The following is a 22,905-nucleotide window of genomic DNA, read 5'->3' as shown; positions in this document are numbered from 1 at the left end:
TCGGGGAGGACAACATCTGTAGCCTGTTCTCTCCATCTTCAGATGGTACACAGGCTGGGTGACGCAGGAGAAATAATCAAGGAGTCCTGTTATAAACTAACTTCTGTAGGTGCTTGTGAAGAGAAACAGTGCAGCCCACCACATTAAAACATTTGGGCTTTTTTTCTTCACTAAAAAGGCCCAGAGCTCTCCTCAGCAGAGCAGGCTGCTCTAGCCACATGGTGAGTTTACCCAGCTGGGGCTGCAGCACGATGTCTGGAACCATAGGCACCTTTGCGCTTCAGAGAGGTTTTCAGTGCTCCATGTACTGCCTCACAGCACCCCACAACTTGAGAACTAGCAATGTGCAGAACAGTTTTCTAACCCACCCTCTTGCAATCCCCTTCCAGCAACTCATCAGGTGACATTAGTGCCACATAAGGTGTCCAGCAGGAATCAGGGAAAACTAAGTTAATTACCTAGGCATATTAGGTGCAGTTTATTTTTCCTCAAGGAAGAGTAGAATCACCTTCCATATGAATTTTTGTCACATGCAGATGGCAGCTTAAGATAACAACCCCAAACACTCAAGATTAAGATTCTGACCACACTCCTAATAATAGATTATATCTTTTTAATATATGTATTTTTTCCTCACATACTTGTAAGGGAAGACCTACTGTTGCAGATTTTGTGCTCTATTCATCATCATCTCACCTAGCCACCAATCCTTTAACCACACCATCTGAAGCCAAAGACATCTTAGTCTTCTCTGCTGTCTTCTCTTTCTCCTTTGGGTAACAGGCAATGATTATCTCAGCTTTGCCTCCCTTTACTCAGCTCTTCAGCCACCACCCCTACCAAACATGCTATGCCAAATCTCAGGTCCTTCTCTGGTACCACTTCTTCTAATTTTATCATTCCTCTGCAATTTTGCCAGATGAAATCTTGCAACTCTGACAGCCTCCTTCACAGTCTATCCTCACCCTCCTCTCAGCAGTTCTACCCTCAAAAAAGTCATGTTTGTAGGTCTCCAATATTCGTATGTTATCGAGATGGTGATTTTGATTTGCCAAGTGTGCCAGCCTCTGTCATCCACTTGTTAAAGCTGTCAAAGGGGAACATTTTTTATTTCTTACAGGCAGACCCTTCATAGAGGAAGGGAACCCTAAACACCTCTGATGTCCGCTATTTATTTATCAAAGACCCCCTGAAAATTTCTTCCCAAAAATCCCAGAGTTCAACCACAGTCCAACAGCTGAAGCACTAAGACCACTTATCTGTCACAATGGTCAAAACCACCTTATTTGCTTTCACTTCTTCCCATACCTCTGCTCCTATGTTGATGTCTCTTAACTGCAGATAGTAAGTTCTCAGTGGCAGAGCCTGTTTTCTGTTCCACACTGTGTTACAGGCACCACAGGGGTATCCTAATCCGATACGGAGATCTACCACACAGCACAGTAGCAGTGATGCCTGACCATGCAGCATTAGAGAAAATACAGGCAGTCAGGATCGGAAGTGGAGCTGTGTTCATCCTGCCAGTCACTGATATTGCACCCAAGCTATGATTAACCTGCAGTGCATGTATTATCAGAACATCATTAAAAGAATTGGTTACCTGAAAATAATTTTACTGTTCAAAACACAGAAGGCATGAGAGGCATATACCAGATAGCAGCTGCCTGAACAGAAATACTGCAAGCTTTGAAAGTGTTGTGTGTGAAGCAAGCTGTAGCTCTTTCAAAGTACGGTCCTTATGACAGAAACCTTCTTTACCACATGCAATTATTTGTGTAAATGTAATTGTAGATTTCAACGTCTTGTTCTTCCCTTTTTTCCTTCTGCCTTACTTTGTTATTTCTTCTGGTTTACTTTGTTATTGCTATCTTTATTCAAATGAATACATGCAAGTAACATGTTTGCATACAGTAAGATTATTTCCTCCTTCCCCTGCTCTGCCAAGCACGCAATTCACTAAATTACAGAAACATGGAGCTGGAGCACGTATAAAACATTCATCACAGATGTCTACTGAATTCTAGGGAAGGGCTTTCACAGCCCGCGCTTAAATATCCTTAGAAGGTTTTTCTTTATCGTTACATCACTCACTGAAAGAGAAACAAATTACTTCTCTCTTCAGATAACAACTGATCCATGTCCTGCTTATCACAGCTTTCTATACTTTGAAAGCCAGCTCTTCCCTCAGTGTTTTCTTCCTGGGAAAAACAAATCCTTCAACTTTTCTCCTTATCGATCACTTCTAAAAATCCATTTCCTCTACTTCTACCATTCTTTAAACATTTATCCTCATCTTTCTGGAAGCTCAGGCCACAATATTTCGGTTGAGGTCTCCACAGCAGCAGACAGAGGAGAATAGTAATTTCTCATGTCCATTTAGTCTCTCCATCCCAGAACATCTCTCACTAGAGTTCAAGGCGCACAAAACACTGGCAACACATTTTTGCTTTTCTTAAAAAGAAAGATGCTACAGAAATAAACATGTTACAGCTTCTACTTGAAAACAAGAGGCATTAGCTGAAGAAAACTTAAAAAGTACCCAGAAATTTCTTGACAAAAGTAAAATTAAGCTTATTGAAAAAAAATAAAATATTTCCTTCCTATTTCCATCTTGTAAGTTTAAAAGACCTAAATCACTGTAAAACCTTGCTTAAAAGAAAGTCCCTATAAAAAGCCATATAATGTAATCGTAATGTAATCATTACAGATTATACTATACTATGATGCAACCAGAAAGCTGGAGACTCAATGGCTTCTACGTATGACTAAAGAACATAAATTCATCTACTCAGTCCAAGTACAAATGTAACATTGCAGATCTCCAGAATGAACAGATTTCCTGTGCATAAATGAACTTCTAGCGGGAAAGTCACAAAGTATTAGATAGTTGGAAATTACTGTGAATACTCATTTTTAAGAAAAGTAGAAAGAAAATACAAAGTTCGCATCACAGGAATTTCAGAGTCTTCACTAAGTATGGAAGGAGCAGCTCAGAGCTAGTCTGAAGTGATCTTCATTTTTTTGGTCTCTCCACAGTTATGATTAACTTTTTCTCCCTCATTCCTCCCAACACCAAAACAGCCGCATATTTGTTTTCTAATAGCACTAACCACCACCATCTCATAATTTTTTTCTTTATAAATCCAAGGATACAATTGGACTGGGCTTCCAAACAAACAGCAGCAGGAGCAATAAACCAGTGGTGCCCGCAGTCCTTGATCGAGCAGAGGATGCCAGCGACAGCCCTCTCATAACAAGACCCTTACCCAGTCTGGCAAGAGGCATTTTGTCCAGCTTCAAAGAAAACTATCTTCCACTTCCATAGGCTAAAGGGAAGGCTGGTTATGCCCCATACACTCTCTTTAGTTCCACACTAAAATAATAGTGGGTTTTTATTGTCTGCAGTGAACTTCACCTATTCTTTAACTTCTCAAAATAAACTGTAGGTTAACACAGATTTTACAAAGTACGTTTATGACTTGCTCTTCCATCAGTAGGAAGATTTATCTTGTAAAAATAAGAACTTGGCAATAAACACTCAGCAACTGATTTTCCCATTTTGCTTTTTTAATTCTTCCACAACGCACTGCAAGACATTGCTAAACCCATAAAAGAGACAGTACTGTCAACTTCTATGTAAAGTAAAGGTGTTGGAATAATTCAGACAAAGCTAAAATGCTGAAGATGAAACATGCAATGAGGGTATAATGGGGATAAGTTACTGATACAACTGACTGAAGCAAAAACCAGTTTTGGTCCAAACAGCCAGTGAGGACATAGTTAGTTCTCTCCGCACTCATAGCACTTTTCATCTTCAGTTCAACAGAAGATGTAACAACAATAGAAAATGACAGATTAGCAATACACCAGCTCTCAGCAAGGAAAGCCCTCATGGCTGAGGGGACCTGTCCTGGTTTCAGCTGGGATAGAGTTAATTTTCTTCCTAGTAGCTGCTATAGAGTTGTGTTTTGAATCTAGTATGAGAGTAACATTGATAACATACTGGCGTTTTTAGTTGTTGCTAAGCAGTGTTTAGATGAAAGCAAGGATTTTTCACCTTCTCATGCCCAGCCAGCAAGAAGGCTGGAGGGGCACAAGAAGTTGGAGGGGACACAGCCAGGACAGCTGACCCAAACTGGCCAAAGGGATATTCCATATCATACGATGTCATGTCCAGTGGTGCTTAGTTGCTGGCTAGGGTTAAACCACAACAGGACCCTACCTCTCCGTTCCACGCAATGGCACATGCTCCTTTGCGCTCTCACATACACAAGAGCTGCCAGGTAAACACATTTCCTCTTTGCTTCCCAGATTCCTAGTTTGTCCCCAGAACCAATGATTTCTGAGTGCCTCCTGCCCACGGCTGCACTGGTGCACTACTGTATTATCCACTGAAAAGCAACCACCTGCCTACCTCTCTCCCGTACGTAACAGATGCCTGGCAGACTGAATACTGAATCACATGGCAATCACTCTTAGAAACGTGCTGTGGGTGGTCTCAGTTATGTTCAGGATGTCATTAAAACATGCTGGAACTGTCAAAACAAGTACCCTTTACTGAATTTGCTATTAGAGTGGTAATTCATAGATGAAGTTTTCGTGACAAAGTTTTGGTTCAAAACTGCAATAAGGAGAAACAAAAGGGCCTCTCTTCAGAAAGCAACAGTATTTTCCACTCGTTTTTGAAGATTAGGCTGGAGTAGAAGAGATACAAGCCCTTTTTTCCCCCACCTCCCTCAATCCACAATCCTACAAAAACCAGGGATTTAATTCTATCCCCTTCAGTCAGGCATGCTTTATGTATAACCCTCTTACCGCTCCTATTTAATCTTTTCTTGGGACTGTACACAGAGCTACAGCAAGTCATGCAACCCACTAATCTCCACAAGGAATGCAGGAATAATAAGTAAATAAATAAGGATGGATTCATGACAAGCAATGGCCACAAGGTATTTGTGGGAATTAAACACACCATCCTGTTTCCTACAAGCTGCTTTCGCACAATGTCTATTTTGGTAGGATTAGAGCTGGATAGTGGAGAACTACAAGTTATTTTTTGTTTGTTTCGGCCAGTGGGGGGCGGATTCTTTTTTTTTTTCCAAGTTGCAAAGCAGACGGAGAAATGGTAATATTAGAAACCTGACATTTTGCACTCATTCCTGCTTGCATAACCATACGTTTTTATACCAAATGGGATTCCTTTGATGATTATGATGATCTTCTGTTTTGCATGATTTTACTTAAAGATTTTTCCTTTACTCTGAAGACCTAACATCATGCAAAACAGAAGAACACCATCCAAGTTCTATGGCACGCTTAATTTGTAAGAAATTCATAATATCTCCCTCTGCTCTGCTTACTTTTTTTTTTTCAAGTAACAAGGAAATTTCATAGCCAATGCATACACGTTTTAAAACATATGCCAGATAAAGATAGCCATCTGACCTTTGAAACATTGTTCGCATGTAGGCATTGCACTTTCTCAGAAAAACCAACTGAACTTACCCTCATCTGTAGGGTTGAACCCACAGATATCACAGATACATCGAACCCACTTATTCATCTCCTCCTCGCTGTCTGCTACCAAATAGAAAACTCTGTCTATAGTGTTGATATCAAAAATATAACTGTTTTCAAACTCTTTTTTGTTGAACGTTAATCCAGCATCCACTTGTTGACACAAATTTAAGTCAATAATACGGATAGGCTTCTTGGCATGGTCATTTTTGTAGTATTCCAATACATCTGGATCCCCTGTTAAACGGCCGCTGCGAAGCACAAACCATCTCCTCTTCCATGCCTGAAAATTGGAGAGAGAAAAAAAAGGGAGAAAAATTAGAAGGAAGAAATCATACTTTAAGACTGTTACCTTTTGTGTATGGTTTCAACCTGGTTTGAACTGAGTAGTAGTAACTTTAATTCAATTATAATTCTAAGACACTACACACCAGTTACCTACATTTAACACAATCTATTTACGTATTGTTACAGCAGTGGACTAGAGGATTAGTGAATTTGTATTTTAAAGTTTATTTCCTCTGTACTTGAGCTTTGTTTTTAAGAAGAGAATATATAATTAAATCACTGTTTGCAAAATGAGAAGGGATGAATCCAGTAAAGAAAAAAGGGGAGAGGGGAGCAGAAGAGGGAAAAAAGCGCACACAAAAAACTTCTGAAGGAAGCTGACATAGGCATGGGGAAGACAAAATAAAATATATCTTTAAGTGCTCCATAGCGTCTTGTTTCCAGTATCTGCTGCTTGGGGCTGACGCATTTTAACTCTGAATTTTTCACTGATACTCAACGATAGCAATCTGCATTTAAAGAACAGACAATGCTCACATCGTAACTTGCCTCGATGTTAGGGGAACTCTACAATAGTACTTCTTATAGAAAAAGAGCTATGTTATTATTTTGGAAACCATTAGAGAGATGGGTATGGAAAGAATGACCAAATGTTACAGTTTTACCGCATAAAAAGAGTCTCTGTGGAAGGTACGTCCACAGAAGAAATACATTTCACCATTCTGACACCATACTTGTTAGATCAGCCTTCCTGCTGCTGCAGAGAGAAAGAACCTGGTCTGGGAGAAAAGCACAACTAAAATGCCTCATCTTCCAACTAATCCTCAGCTGCCCTTCATTCCCATGGGCCTCCATCGCCTGGTATAATTCTCGCCAAAGACACTAACTCAAACCAAGAAACCAACTGTCCCAGCGTTACCAACAGCATCTTTACTGCCCCACTTAGCGCATTTTGGTTCCTCAGCTCTACCGGCAATACAGCTTTCTATGCTATAAGCTTCCTTTTATGCACAAATGCCAGGATAACGGGCACAGTTCAAGAAACTAGACATACTGCCATTGCACACTAGAAGAACTGCACTGCATTCACAGTTAGAAATCAAAGTAGAGCCTGGACACAGTGGGGAGCCATCACTGGTTTGTTCATTTGTTTTTATGCTTTTCAGCAAAGTTGGAGACCAAGGCAAATTAATGCAGTAGCCAGGCCACTGCGTGTTACACCGCAGACTCACACCACGCCCCAAGGCACACCATTTAAAACTTATTTAGGATATTCAAATGAGGTCACCAGCAAGTCCTTTGGAAGGACAAAAAAAATCAATAGAAGAAGTGGAAAAAATAGAACAGGTGAGTGCATTCTTCTTTTGGCCAGCCCTGGCTGCATGCTAACCAAAGAAAGGAATGACATAAGCATGGCCGGTCCCAGAATAGGTCAAGGCACGTGATGTCCTTTACACACTGGGATGTAGCTTCGAAAACAAAGAGTTTCTTACTAGGTACTAGGAAAAGATTCAGACGCATTCTGTTGAGGCACAAGAATGCTCCCATTTCATTTTTACCTAGCCGTTACCTTCAAACAAACTAGCGGTGGGAGGACATAAAGGACACAGAGCAAGAACTGCACTGCCATCTTCCAGCTCTGAACTAGCGCCGTCAGCTTTGCACTACAGACTCACAAAACCCTCATTGTCAAGTGGGCATGCCTTTTTTTGGTGTCAAGCTTAGGAAGCTATTATGAAAAGATAATACAGAAAACAGGAGAAAGGGAAAAATGCCAGACAGCTTAATTAAGGCTTGTGAACCATTCTCCAACTACCAAGTTATTTGATTTTAAGATAACTTTTGTACTTTATAAAACAAGTATATTTATTGTAGTTGTGAATACAGCATCTGCCTTTAAATGCTGAACTGTGTGAATCAAGTCAAGGTCTCCAGCAACTATTTCTATGGCAGCAGTAAGTTTAACTGGGTGAACAGCAAAACACAGAAGTAGAAGATGTAACAGATGAAGCCCCTTCAATTTAGATTTCAGCTGTGACCATCTTCTAGTAGCACAGCTGATAAGCACTGTTTCACAGCACCCAAAAACACTGGCAAAGTTTGTTTTGTTTCCTGTTGCCAAATCAAGTGACAACTTAGATGCTGGGATAACAGGAAACTTCAGTATCAGAGCCTCTCTCTCCAGACAAGGTTGACCACAGATAACTGTTACGAACCAAACTGCACAACTCTGCTGCTTCAGAAACCAGCTTTATCTTTAAACTCAGCCTTCAGTCATTCAGATGAAATTTTCAAAACTTAAGTCAGGAAGAAAGAGATTAGAGATAGGAGAGGGACAAGAGAAATTGAGAAGCACAAAGCATTTTGTCTCACAATTTGTGTAAAAAAAAAAAAAAAAAAAAATCAACTCTGTATCAGCCAAGCATGCTTCTTCTAGAAGTTTATTTCCAGTACTGTGTTAAGGAGCGAAAGATTCTTAGCAATCCTGACAGTCTCTGTTGAGCATTAATGAGTAAATAGGACTTAAAAATTCAGAAAAATCAACCAGCTAAACAGAATTTGCTTTCAGCCCTTCAGGCTACAAAATAGCAACTATAAAGTACTTAAAACATTGAATTTAGCCTACCAGCACCTGCTACTATTTTTGAAGAGTTTTCACATAGTGCATATGTGAACATTTATTTCAGTCATATAATGAGTCACACTCACTGAAACTGGCACAGATTATATTCAAAAACAAAAGCAATTCCATAAACTACACACTAACAAGGCAGATACAAAGGTTCTCTGGATTACAGTACAAAGCACAATTTAGCAGCAGAATAAAGCTTAAAGCTAGACAAGCGAACTGACATCAGCACCCTTGCTAATCATAGTACAAAAGCGCCTCTATATTTTGTGAAAGTGCAAAATGAGCCCACATAAATCACTCTTTGTTATTTGAAAATATCTGGGATTCTTAAAGCTTGATCTATTTTTAACATTTCAGTATTTGTCATTGTAACGAAAGCTGTATACTGCCTCACTGAAGTACAGAATACTGTGCTGTATGTGTAAGGAAGAGAGCTTCTTCAGTAATGGCTTTCCAAAAAGAAATCTCTAAAAGAGAGCATACACATGTGCAAATACATAGTTACGCAAATACAATTCCCCACCCCACTTTGGGCATTCTTGTTTGAAAGTTTCGCATTTTCTTTTACAGAGCATGTTACAGACTATTTCTCATAATCACCAAAAAAGACGCAACTGGTTTGTCAGAGGAAAATTACAGGTACTAATTATCTGTCACGTTACTGATGTTATCAACCATACATTATCAAACACTGGTTTTCTGTACTAAAAAAGTCAATTGCACTAAGTTTGAGAAGTAAAAAAAATAGCCAGTATGGTATTTAAACATTTTGTCCCCATAACAATATCATTTCATTCTGGACAGATATTTGAGCAAATGGAGAAAAGGTGGGTTTTTTAAAATGAAATATTTTCTCATATATATAAAGTGGGTTATTAATATAAATAGGGTTTTAAAAAATATTTTTTATAAATATACTAACACCTAGTTACAAAACACTGCATGCAAATCAAATACCTAATTCAGAAGCCTGTGTAGGCTTTGTAAATTATTACAAAACAAGGTTTAACGAGGTTTGCTCCTTTTGTTTCAGACTAAGAAAGGCCTTGTGTGCCTCTCAGCTTGTTTTCTCCTTTGAGCTGCAAAGCGTATCAGCTGGCCTAACATAGGACATCACCGTTCTTGCCAAACATTGTCCTGTTTGTATCACAAGACCATCATATCATGAGACCATCATAACTATAGAAACAAGCTTGTTTGCTTGTTTTTGAGGTAGTCTAAAATGTGACAAGCTGCTCACCCACAGAGCATTAAATGATCAAAGGACTAGTAGAATTCTGTATTTTTCAGACAGCATTTTGAGTAGGTTACAAAGCAAAACCAAGAAATTCCTATGATTAGTTTTTCTACTCACATATATGCAAACTGCTGATTTAAAAGGGAGTGAATCAGCTAAGAAATTGGCAGAAAGCATCATTTAGCATTCCTGGGGGTTGTTTGGGGTTTTTTTTTTTTTGAAAGACTGTACCTAAACCTGTATGCAGTACACAGGATTTACTCCTGTAATCTCCTTACAAGAGGTATATCTGTTGAAGTTGTAGCTGTACCTCCATTAATCCTTACATTTATGGATTCCCGCCCCATCACACATATTCAAGATGTACCTCATTCAGCTGCTGGCTGTAGTTCAAAGATGTAGGAAATAGGGGATGTATGTGTAAATGGAGAGGGAAAGGAAGCAGGGGCAGGAAAGCTTAGATAATTTACGTTTACATTTTAAAAAGGCTTTAACCTTCCATTTGAATCCTGTCAAGCTGTTGCTCAAGAGGCCAAAATAATTACATGAAATGTTTAAATAAAAGCTTTGAAATGTTAAATCAAAGACAACTTTTTCTGGTCAATTTTTTTACAGCATTTGCTCTCATGTGGTCAGGTAACTGCTTACCAATAAACTGGTCAATTCTCCTTCTTTGGTTTGCTAAGTATTATTACCCATAATCCTCATATCATTTAAATCTGATTTTCCTATTCTAGCACATTTACCACCTTCTTTCTCTTGGGTAGCATCCAGTGAAAAAAAAACAAAAACAAACCCAAAAAAACCAACTCCGAAGCTGTTGAGCACTGGCTAAGCCAAAGAGGGTACCACTTACAGCCCGCTCCGACAATACCACTAATAAATCTTTCCCCCATGTATGACCAGTAGACCCAGGAATAAAGTTACAAATCTCAGGCCTTCCTTCTCATCTCTCAAGTGTGCAGACATTTGTGCTTATGTTTTCATCTCCATACTCCACAGAGAGTACTTTAAAAGGGCAGTATTTGGCATCCTCCTTTCCCAGAGGAGTCAGCTAAGACTTGGAAGAAAGAAGCAACTTATAGAGAGGCACAGGGAAGGATCCAAAAGAACACTTGATGTTTTACAAACACACAACAAAACATTTCCTTGCTCCAAAAGAACTTAGAAAGTAAGTATAAGACATGCAGAGCATGAACCAGAGAGATTGGGGGGGGGTGTGGGGACAACAGAAAGACAGCCCAAGGTCACTTCAGAATGTTCTCCTGGACATGTGTTTAAGTCCTGAACCTACTGATGACATCTTTTCACTTGTCCGATGGGATCAAGATTTAATTTTCTTTAAGCTTTTTGCTCCCATCTACTTAATCTATCCCTCTCCCTTTACATTTTTTCCAGTGCAAAGGTTAAACAACAGTGAAATTGCTACAAGTCTTTGACAAACAACAGGAAGAAGGATCACAAACAGAAGTTGAGTATTTCTTCTCCTTTTTGCCTCCACATTTCTAGTGTCCAGGTATTCTGTTCATCAGAGGAGACAAACACACCTCTGGCACAGCTTCGCTGACTCATGCGTTAGACCTGTACTCTTCATCCCATTAGAGGCTCAAATGAAATAAAAATAAGTGTTCCTTCACACTACGCTTCTTTTTAAAACCCGTTTGTGGTAGGCATAGACCAGTGACAACTGTCACTGATGAGCTTCAACCCACAAGGCACGTATTTGGGAGGACTGCCGGGAAGTAGCCAAAAGAGGTCACATTATGTAACGATACTTCAAGTACAGAACTTTACTTTTTCCATTTGCTACTCTTCCAGCTTGCAGAACTAACTCCAACATGGTGAAATTTCAAAATTTCAGCTGACATTTTCCCTCAGAAATTAACACATATTTTTACATGGAAATAAATTAAGGGGTGTTTTTTAGAAAGCATTTTCTAGAAAGCTTTTAAAAGTTTTTGATTTTTTTTTTTAAATTTTTTTTTTTTAGAAAAAGGCCATATCACGAGCACCAGAACTGAAGAATATATAATTACTAGCTACTTCTGAAAACCACTGTCATAACACCTACTGGCAGCTGCCATCCTCTTCCCTAAAAATGATGCCCTTTCTTCTTCTTTGGGTGTTGGGTTTTTTTGAAACATAAGACAGAACAACTAAATTGAGCACAAAAAAGCATGTTTAGTATCTTAACTCTAACAGCAGAAACTGTATTTCCAAGACTTGACAATAGTCCAAACATTCTACTTTTAGTAGCATTAAATACTAAAAAGTGTAAACAGATCGTTGCAAAACAAACAAGTGTGATATGAGGAAAATACTGAATACATTACAACTTTCTTTAAATACTTAAGACTTGTTTTCCAGGAAGCACCATCTTTTCTCACTGAGCAAAATAAGGAAAAAACAGTCTCAGTGGAAGTTTCCACTCTCCTGGCCATCATCCTGATCATCTGTTCCGAATACACACAAGGCCAAAATTTCCTGTTTTCAAACTATTGTCACCATTTTCTAGTCTTGTGCTGTCGATTCTAACTTTAGCTTGTTAAATAAACAAAAGAAAACACTGAACATACAGCAGAACAATACTTACACAAAGATTTACTGTGAGGACTGTTTCATAACTGACATTTCAGCATGTGAGTTTGTCTCCCAGTGTTACACCACTAATTAAAGCATCAAAAAAGGCACAAAATACAATTCAGACAATGTAGCACTAACTGCTGCTTTGTTTTGTGAATCTAAAACTAACTGAATATTTTCATAGTCCCTTCCGTTTTGCATGGGGATTCTTCCTTTTTTTTTTTAAAGCCTTATGCCTATTCCCAGTGTAATTGTGCAGCCAGGTCTGTATCAAGTATTCACATTAAACTGATCCTTATTATGACTGGTAGCATCAGTCATTTCAATAAATACTTACTTTTCTGTAGTATGTCAGAAATTTTCTAATGGCAAGCACAAATTTCTCTCCACCATACTCCTGCAATTATCATCACCTCTTCACCAACAGAGAACAGATTCAGAGAGATATATAGAGCAATAAAGCAGATCTGCTGCAGAGCTAGGACCTGAGCCCTCATTTCACTGTTTCCAAGCTTGGACAAGTGACCACATCATCCGTCTGTCTTCCTACATCATCTTATCCACTTCTTGTGCCTATAAATATTCTGTTGTTTCTGATCACTTGCAAACTTACCTTTTCACTTATAGTTGTTCTCCTTCACGCCACCCACCCTGCGTGGCTAAGACATAACCCTCTAACAGCGTTGCCAGCAACATGTTCCCTATCACAGATATTAGCTTTGCCATCTCCTCTCACTGCTTTGTCAGCAATGAAAACATAATGCTTGTCATGGCATAAGGAGAAGTATATCTGTTGCAGGTCCCTTACCCACACATCTACCTGGTCTTTGCTTTGCTGCCCTGTTTCTCAGAACATTTCCAAAACTTGGTCTTTTCCTCTCTGATCACAAGCATGTTCTGATCATCTCCCTCTCTAGTCTTTCCCATATCCATCCTATTAAAAATAGCACTGCCAGGACAATCTCCCTTCTCTCCTTCTCATCACATCATCTTCTGTTTTAAAGTTCTCCATTTATTGACTTGCTTTATTGCAGTTTTGAGCCTCTTTTCCTATTTTTAGGCTTTTTCTTCTTAGGAAAGTCAATGCACTTGCTCGAATCCCTCCCTCTTGCAAGTCACCTCCTATCGCTTCGCTCTACCACTGATACCAGATTTGGTTAATTTTTCCTTCCCTCCCGCATCTCACATCTTTCTTCAACTTCTGAAGGCTCCCCAAATCAATAAGCAAGGGCATGACATCTCCTTCCTTCAGATTCCTCTTAAAGATCAGCCTCTTCCGTAGTACTTAAAATCACCCAACCAAATTACAATTTGGCTTTGCATCAGATGGATTTATTTAAAAAGTAATGGTTTTGTGTATTAGTCTGACAAAGGTTTGTTTGTTGGGTTTTTGGGGTTTTTTTTTGTTTTGTTTTGTTTTTAAAGTTGCTTCAGTCTTTTCATCAGCTCTTAATTAGAAGTCACTTCCCCCCACAAGTCTTAATCTAAGACAGCAAAACATTCAGGGTAGGTTCTGCCCCCTCGTTTTTGGTTGGTTTTTTTTTAAAGTGTCTGAACATTACTTATCACAAGGATTACTGCAGTGCTGACAAGACCCCCTAAACAAGACAAGCCAGAAAAGACATCAGCCATGCTGTTTGACTCTGGTTCCACTATCATGAGCTCATGGGTGTATGTTGTGACAAGTTGCATAAGAGCAATGCACAGAAAAATAAAAAAGTTAGGATTTATAAAGACAATAAATCCAAAACCCGAAAGGTCAAGCCTACACTACATTGATATCAACAGCTGCTTTCCCACTAATGGCCGGGGATGAAAAATTCCACCATATATTTTTGTCTATTCACTTCTCGTTTCCTAGGAGGACAGTAATTTTGAAGTGGTGTTTGTAACAAGGTATGAAAAGTCCCTATTCTTCCAGATCACAAGCCCAGTGCTTTCTGTAATATTCTGTACAAGATTCACAGTTTGGTTTGGTTTTTTTTTTTATTTCTTACTTGCCTTTGTACATATCTATCTTTATCATCTGTGAAAGGCTTATATACAAGGAAAAGCAAGACACTAGAACAATGTAAAAAGATGCAATTCCTGACACTGTTTTGGATATTTTAAAGGGTACTGCAGTTTCAACAAACATACAATACATGCTTCACTGCATGTTTGGATCACTCAAGCATGCTCATGCTGCATACAAAATAGAGATTTCTACAGATGACAGAGGCCAGGCATTCTGCACATCATCTCTTCAACAAAATATTCATAGGCTTAAATACAGTATTTTGTACTCCCCATAAAAGAAAGGGGATTTGAAATACAGAAGCAGCAGTTTCTCCAACTTCAATAGGGAATGATGAATTAAGGGGGATTTAGCAATGAATTAAGGAGGACGGTGCAAAGATACCCCATAATTTCTACAAATTGCCTCCCAACTAACTAGCCTGGCTTAATCTACTAGTTGTACACATAACGAAAGAAGCTCCTACACATCCGTTAAGACACATGGAAAAGTCTCCAAAGGAAGTTCCAGACAATGTTTTAAATAATCCCTACAAATTAAATTTAGGACGTGTTGACACTCTATCCTTACCTCTTCCTTGTGAGACCAAGGCTGTATACTAGCTGACATTTTTGCAAATCAAGTATCTGCAGACCAAAGCAGGAGTCTCTCTTGTAAATGAGTCACCTACTACTACAGCAATGCAAGGACTGATACTTACTCAAGCCACTTCACTCAGGCACAGTAAAAGGAAAGCTAAAGGAAATCTATTGTTCTGTCAAGGTATTACAGGGAGAATCAACACAGTACTTTTTAAATACTGTGAGGCATTGCAAGGGATTCCTTATTCTAGGAAAGGGAAAGAATTAGGAAGGGCATGCTCAGTGTTTACATTTTAGGACCAAAATTATTAGCTTTTCCATTACAAATCATCAGATCTACAATGAGCATGAACCAAGTGCGCAGATACGGCAGGAAGAGCTGCTAAGAAAAGTAAAAGCTAAGGTAAAGTAAAAGTCAGCATTTTGTCCGATATATACATTCTCACTTTACATGACAGAATGTTTACCAGCTAGGCTCAGCAGAGTTTTTTCTGAATAGACCTGACCTAAAGAACTCCAGAAAAAAAACTGATTTCAAAATAAACAAGCACAAAGTCAAAATTCTTTGCAAGACATTATGATATACAAACTACTTTTACTATGCTAATTAAACTGAGTTTCTATTAGAACAAAAATACTGTTTTCCCAACACCGCAAACAATATACTTTTAGATTCAAATAACTCACTGGTAGTAACAAAATGGTTAAGAAACTTAAAAACCAGCTATGTCACATACCAATAGCAAATTTAACTACATACCAGCATACTTGAAAATTAAGATGCTTTGGTATAATTATTTTGATTAGCTTATAAAATGCTCCTCTCACTCTCATCAACTCACAAAGTTTTCTACTGTTTCCTGGAGTGTGACAGTACCCTCATGTCATATATTATTAGGATCAACAGCTTTGTAGAATTTAACCACCACAACCAATTCATTTATCTTTTCCCTCCCCACCCCAGCACAACCTTCTGAATCAAGATTCATTCTGAAACCAAATCCTTTGAAAGGCGTTGCCACAATTGCTCACCACAAAAGGCTGCGCTGCCCCACCGGAGGAACCTTAGCACCAGGACCAAGCCCTGGTCAGCCAGCGTCTGCTCACGGCAACTCACTGCAAGGCAACCTGTTGACAAAACTGAAGTACTCGCACTAGTGTTTTAACAGCCAAGAAATTACAGATGGTTCTTGGATAACAATACAAATATTAAGATAAACCAAGTGTTTTAGAGGGCTGTATTAACACACCTACGCATGTCCACGTGTGCCTGTAACATACTGAAGTGATACATCACAGAGCTTCTACTTGCATTTTGTGGCATAAATTTTTGGTGGTTTTTTTTTTTTTGAGTTAGCGATACAAGTGAACAAACAAGTACAGTTTTAGGCTCAGGCTTCAGAAACAAAATTTACTGAATCAACTCGTAAATCAAAACAAAAGCTACACCTCTTTGAATAAAAAAGATTTTTCAAGCAAAAAGATAACATCCTTTAAGGAAGCCCCTGTTTACTTACTCCAGTTCATTCTCCATATACCTAAATTACAAAGCAGAACAGTAAACAACATCAAGAACAGGTTTTTTTCTAGTTTACCTCTTCAAGTCTTCAGAAAATTTAAGCAATGTCCTGGCCATTTCTGTAGTTGTGTCTACCCCAAAATAAGCAAAGCTTTCTTTTTCCTGCCAGCTTCCCACCTCACTCTACACCACCCTATCCTCATAACCTTTGACCAACAGGAAGCAGACACAATGGACTGAAAATAACAGCAATTGTAAGATTTCAAATGATTTAATACGTGAGGGGTGGGCTTAAGATTTGAAAAACTTCCCTTGTTTTGGTTTTTCAACAGTTGCTTAAAACACATTATCTACACAGACAACATTTGTTAGAGATCCTAGGTTGAACAAGGCTAAAATCTGTGAAACACACTATTAAGAGCACAGAGGTACAAATTCTTGCTTACGTTGAGATTCTGCATTTAAGTCATAGTCATTAGGCTATTATGTACAATGAACTTGATTTTCCAACAGTGTAAACAATAGCAGAAGTTCCTTACAGCACTATGTCTTTTTTTTTTTCCCCCAAATATTTTTATTTATCTATCTGAGTTTTTAGATCAGTAATAGGAATAACTATACGTCCCATAGAGTAATATGACACTCTGGTAAGAAACGTAACCAGCAGTCCATTTAAACACTGCAGTTAAAGCTACAAAAAAAAAAAGTTGTGATAAAGTCACAGAACAATTTGCTAATATGAAAAGGACCTTTGCTAATTCTAAGTAGCTGACATGTACTTTGTGGTGTAGAAGGAAAGATCTTTATCTTCTCCTCACTTAAAAGCCCAAGCAATGACCCCATAGATATCTTCATTACCAGTAAAAAATTCATGTGCTTTAAATTGTACTAACATCTTGGCACGAAGACTTCAGGGTTACAGATTCCAAAGTCCAGACAGGCAATTAAAGCATTTCTTTATATTAGTTTTAATGTTTTTTGTCTTGCACCCCAAGTACCAGCTGATTATTATTTTGCAAACCCACAATCACATCCTGTCTCTGCCATCCCTCCCCAAAGCCCTCAGGTTCCTCCTTCGCGGTTACACCACAACACATATGGGTCACAATGGTAAGAGCAGAATGAACTAACTCAAGAGAGGGACTCACCTCTTGTATAAGAGCTATACTGTGTTTTCTGGAGAAGGGAATGGGGGGGCATAAAGAGTCAGTGTTATTTTAACACAAACTCCTTGTCCTGAACACAAGATGACTAAATCAAAGGTTCTTCAGCAATCACAAAAGCTGGTAACGTCTTCTGCCTTGTAAACGCTAAGCGGAATTTCAGGCTAGGAGTATTACAGTGGAATGGTTACAAGCATGCTGAAATGCAAGATCATAATAATGTTCCAACATAATTTTGAGTGCATTTGCTACCCCATGCACACAGTTTATCAAGCATTCACTGTACCTCTATTGCACATAGGTGCTGCTTGGTTTTAGAGGCATTTTAATAACGGAATTATACTAGAACTATCCTTTACTTGGCAGGGGAAGCTCAGGCAGTGCACCTCTGCGGGATAAGACTGGATCTAGCTTGTCAATGCAGTATTTCATTAAGGTCTCCAAGTGCTCAAAATAACTACAGAGAAGCCCCTCATGATACATTTCAGCAGAGTATCCACAACAACTTCCAAATATAAGATGTCCATATTGCCCACGAGCAAGCTTTTGAGCATAGCAGAAGCCACCACTGACACATTGTAATAGTAGCTTGAAGCACAAATGGTGCAACACAGAGCGTAAACACAAGGTTCTCTGCAAGCCTGCAGTTTAAGAGTCCCTTGAAACCACTTTGTCTGCTAATAGGATCCTCCTCTTCCCTTCCCCCATTTTAAGACACAACCTGATGCCATCACACCAAGGAATAACAGAGAAAGGATATCCTGCCTAGATTTTCCATTATACAGATCAAATCATCAATCCGAAGAGGTCTTTGCTTACACATGGGATAAAAAGAAGATGCTTCCAACTGATAAACCCTGAGAGGAAGCAAGGTTGGCTCCATGACTATTTTTAAGTAGTTAGCATTCACACAATGGCCTACAATTAATGGCCAACCCCCAGGGTCCAGGAAGCTTTCATTTAAAAAAAAATAATTAAAGAGTTAGCATATTGGGGGGGGGGGAATAAAATAACTAGAATGTGGCAGATATAATCATGCTTCTTCCCAGACTCACCTTGAATTAAGTTTGTATGCTTAGTTTAAGTGAAAAGGTAGGAAGCTTTATGTTGTTTTCTCTAAAAATGAGGCATTTCCTTCAACAATTGCTGGGAGAAATCGTACTTCACAGCTCCTCATTTTGACTAAAACTCTTTTGCTCTAAGTATCATATGACAGAAAGTAAGTAAACACAGAAAAATAAGAATATCTTTATATAGCTTATCATGAAAGAAGGAACTTGTTTCTCAGCCCTAATTTCCAAGGCCAGCTACCACAGCTGTGCTGCAGCTCCCAGCTGAACAGCTCCCTACATCTCACCACCTAACAGACAAAGGGCATTTAGTTTACCAAATGGCCAGTGTTTCACATTTAGCTCAGTTAAAAGCATCCCACATCTAAGGCTTCATCTAAGCATGATAAGAGAAGTCATACTTTGTGAATCTGGACAGATGATAAATACAAACTTCTTTGGTATCATCTGAGGATAAATAATTTAAATGGCATCATTTCAACATTAAATGCACTGAAAATGCAATTCTCATGCCAGGCATTTCTTTGGAAAAGAACAAGATGAGGCAAAAGGCCCTTTAAGGTCACCTTTGTAATCTAGGAAATGCCCAGAAACTTGAGACATTTTAAATACCACCATTCATCTCCACCTTTTAGTGTTAAGAAGGATTTCTTCTTATAAGCGTTTATCTTTTTGGAGGTGGTTATTGTTGTTCTTTTCAATAACAGTATCCTTCTGATGAGTAACTAAGAGAATCATGGAAAATAAAAATTGCCTAGAGTTTCTGATCTCATCACAAACTATTCCCCTCCTCCTCTGTGCACTAGATAAAAAGTGAACAATTAGTCTGCTGTTTGCTCAGTACAGTGAGATTGTTCATTTCTTCAATTGTATCAGATCACATCATGGAATAGAGAAAAATGTTAGAAATAGATCAAACAAAAAAAAAATCTATCATTAAACCACCAACACTGCTACAAGAACTTAAACCCCATCAGATTTTTATAGTTTATTTTGTAGTTTTGAGCAGATTCAAGTGTTACAGTCCCTTTACTGTATCTGGCTTGCAAAGTACTTCACATTTTTAAGCTTTGCTCTTTGACATGAAAAGCAAGCACTGCAGTATCCAACTGCTTTTTATACCTTTTTGTGAGTTTCATAACTAGTTTCACTTAATATAAAAATGTTTAATTTTTAACTTACAGGCAGCAAAGGAACTCTAAAACTAGATGCCCTGTTACTTTAGATGTATAGAAAGCCAATAAATAAATGGCATCTACTTTGTTTACTGACTGGAAGCTCTTACTACTGCCAGCACTTCAGGAACAATGTAACTGTGGAAAGGGGAAAACATGTTTTTCTACATTTTGTTTGTCATCTAACAGAATTATAAGGTACACACGTACCAGTTTGAAAATATTTTTAATAGCTGGTAACCTCAAATGGACAAAACAACCTACCTCAGCAGGTACTTTGTCTGAACTCGTAACTTAACCCTTTTCATTCTGGAGCTGTTTAGGAGTAATGATGACTGCCAGATTTGCTATAATACTGATTATTTTTCAATATCTGTATCATAATGACACTGGAAAAGGTATTCTATTTCTAAAGATGACCATTTTTTAATCTTTAAAATGGGAAGAGCTTTGGGGCAACAACAAGAGGCATGAAATCAGAAACAAGATTTAATATCTTGTACAAAATTTTCCAACTCTTAAAAGTATATATTGTAACACCATTTATATGAATTCAGTAAGATACACAACTGATTTAATTTGATTTTTAAATACAGAGATATATATATATATGAAAAAAAGATATGCCACTATAACAACATATCAAACTTCAAGCAAGGAAAGGAAGCTTCTCAATTTCCTCACCACTTACAGTGGCATCCAAAGTCTTTCCTCCCCTAGGGAATTCTGGTGCCACCTGTATTAGGTTGTGTGACAAGGATCCACTTGTCCATGGGGTAGAGCAAGATGAGAGGGATGATGCTAGCCAGGCCAGGTGCCACTCACCACATCCTCTGCGCATGCCTCCCTCCTGCTCACCAGCACTGCCAGCGGTCCTGCCTTAAGAGAAGCCACGGCATTCTGTTTCAAATAGGTGAGATTTGGCAGAGGAGCGCACTTTTACATCCAACATCAAGTCTCACACAGGTTTCCTAAGCTGTCGTTTACCCTCAATGCTAAACAGATGCAAGGCATATATTGAGGTCTCCAGGTGGATGGCTTCCCTACTTCCACAGCCAATCATCTACCCTCCCTCCCAGACCTGAAAGGCTAACAAAAATACAGAAAAAAAAAATGAAATGGCTCCTCTAAGCAATACGCAGCTGACCTTCACATTGGAACATATTGGTTTTCCCTCTGCTGCAAGCTTCTTCCTTCTAGAAAGCTGCAGAGCTGAAGCTGCTTATTCACAACATGAATCATGACAGAAAAACTGGTAAGACCAATAACAACAATGTCAAACCATTATTTTAGAAACCGCTGATGTAGCATAATTTTATCTTCACTGTTACTGTCAACTGCAAAGACAAGACCTACTAACATTATTTGTACTGCTGCAGTCAGCTCCCTATCAGGCAGGTGTCACTTCACTGAAGCTACTACATGATTTGAGAGCACTCGTTTTTCTTGATAGGCAGGGAGGCCAACGACTGAGTGATATGGAAACAAATACATTCTCACTTTTGATAACAGGCTGACATGCCAGAGTGGCAGGAATGTCCATTCTTACTCTCCATTATAAAAATTTTCACAGAAAATAAGACATATTTCAGCAGATTGGGCAAGTCAACTCAGATTTTACTAAAGCAAAATTATTAGTGCGTAGTAATGCGTAGTGAAGATCAGAAGATTTTGATGATGGGATGATAAAGCAAGAGTGTTTAAATTTTATTATCACTTCATTTTGGTTCAAAAATGTGCATTGCTTCTTTTTTTCCCCCCAGAAACTATAAACTTTAAAACATGAGGCCCCATGGCATGTTGAGAGTCTAAATACTGCTAGAACCATTCAACATCAGCTACTGATGGACACCATCCAAATTGTTTCAATCCAGAGGAAAATTATTTTGGTGATCAAAGTCACTGGATCAAAGTAACAATAAAGAGCACATATACCAAAGTCTTGGCACCTTAACCAAAGCATGCTGATCAATCAATTTGTTAGTCACTTTGTGACTAATAAATAAGCATAAGCAGTATTAATTGTGTGCTCTCCACCTCTCAGAACTCTGTTCAAGTACTGCAATAAAAGCAGAGACGAACAGTTTAATAGTTCACTATACTATGAACTCCCTCCCCACAGCAGCAGGGATAGATGATTTTCTGCAATAATGTGTGCTTGAACTAGACATACAAATTAAACACCTTCTGCCTGAGCAAGGTGATGACAGCATGTGATGCTGGTTGGAGGCAAAGCTATAGCTGAACTTCTCTGAGCATTTAAAAGAGGTATCGCATCATACCAATAGAATTGATAAAATTCCCACAGAATGTCAGAGAAGTTTCAGTGATTTTATTAGACACAACAGAAATAAGCTGACAGGGTAGAGAAGCATATACAAATGACTGTCTTCTCTTTGATTCACAATATTTAGATTGTTATTTCCAGCCCAGGTTAAACAAATTGGTGTTATGATACTATTGTTAGGCTAGATGTATAAACACGCTCATGCACTTTTGGAAGGAGGCCAGGCAGCTCAACAAACAGATTACAAAAGAAACAGCGAAGAGGTAGAACACGAGCTGTTGCTCGGGTTCACCCACCGGGCTGTTATGGAAAGGGAGCAGGGGGTGGGAAGGAAGAAAACAGCACAGAACAACAGTGGAGCAAAATATGTTGTGAACATGCTATTTTAAGAGGTGTAGAAGGTTTCTTAAAAAAAAAAAAAAAAAGCTCAAGAGTTTGTTCATACTCAGCAAAATAACTCCTGAACATGTCATACAGAGACAGATACATCAGGCAGTTTCAATCAGCATGCTTAACTCAAGGCAAAAGAAACAAAGAAATACTGGATATAGGTTTCCTACAGTGAAAGGAAAATTAGTGCTCAAAGCACAAATCACCATCAGCAAAATTTTACTGGGGAGAGAAAACTATTTGTTTTCTTTATGAACAAAGAATAAGGACAAACTATACTTTCTGGGTAGTCCAGATCTCCCACTTAGTCTCTAATGAGAAGGGCTCAGCCTTACCGCCCTTCTCTTTTGCAACAGCTCAGGTACTTGACCCCAGTTCTTCATTCTAACCAACATTCCTTTAAAAACTGACAATAAAAAAAAAAGATCCCCCCCCCCCACCCCCCC

The 22,905-nt window shown here is 38.6% G+C and overlaps 1 protein-coding gene across 1 annotated transcript in view; it reads right to left on the bottom strand.

Annotated features, from left to right (window-relative positions):
• The window catches only part of GAB1 (GRB2-associated binding protein 1), a 101,556-nt gene that overhangs the window by 37,430 nt on the left and 41,221 nt on the right, over positions 1-22,905 (bottom strand). The window contains exon 2 of the mRNA XM_010566946.1: positions 5,506-5,800. Coding sequence (XP_010565248.1) covers positions 5,506-5,800 — 295 coding nt within the window. The remainder of the gene's footprint in view (positions 1-5,505; positions 5,801-22,905) is intronic.

The sequence above is a fragment of the Haliaeetus leucocephalus genome, unplaced genomic scaffold (genome assembly GCF_000737465.1).
Source record: "Haliaeetus leucocephalus isolate CR32 unplaced genomic scaffold, Haliaeetus_leucocephalus-4.0 Scaffold220, whole genome shotgun sequence".
In the NCBI taxonomy this organism is placed as follows: domain Eukaryota; kingdom Metazoa; phylum Chordata; class Aves; order Accipitriformes; family Accipitridae; genus Haliaeetus; species Haliaeetus leucocephalus.
The sequence above is the reverse complement of the archived record's forward strand: the minus strand, read 5'-3'. Positions and strand labels throughout refer to the sequence as shown.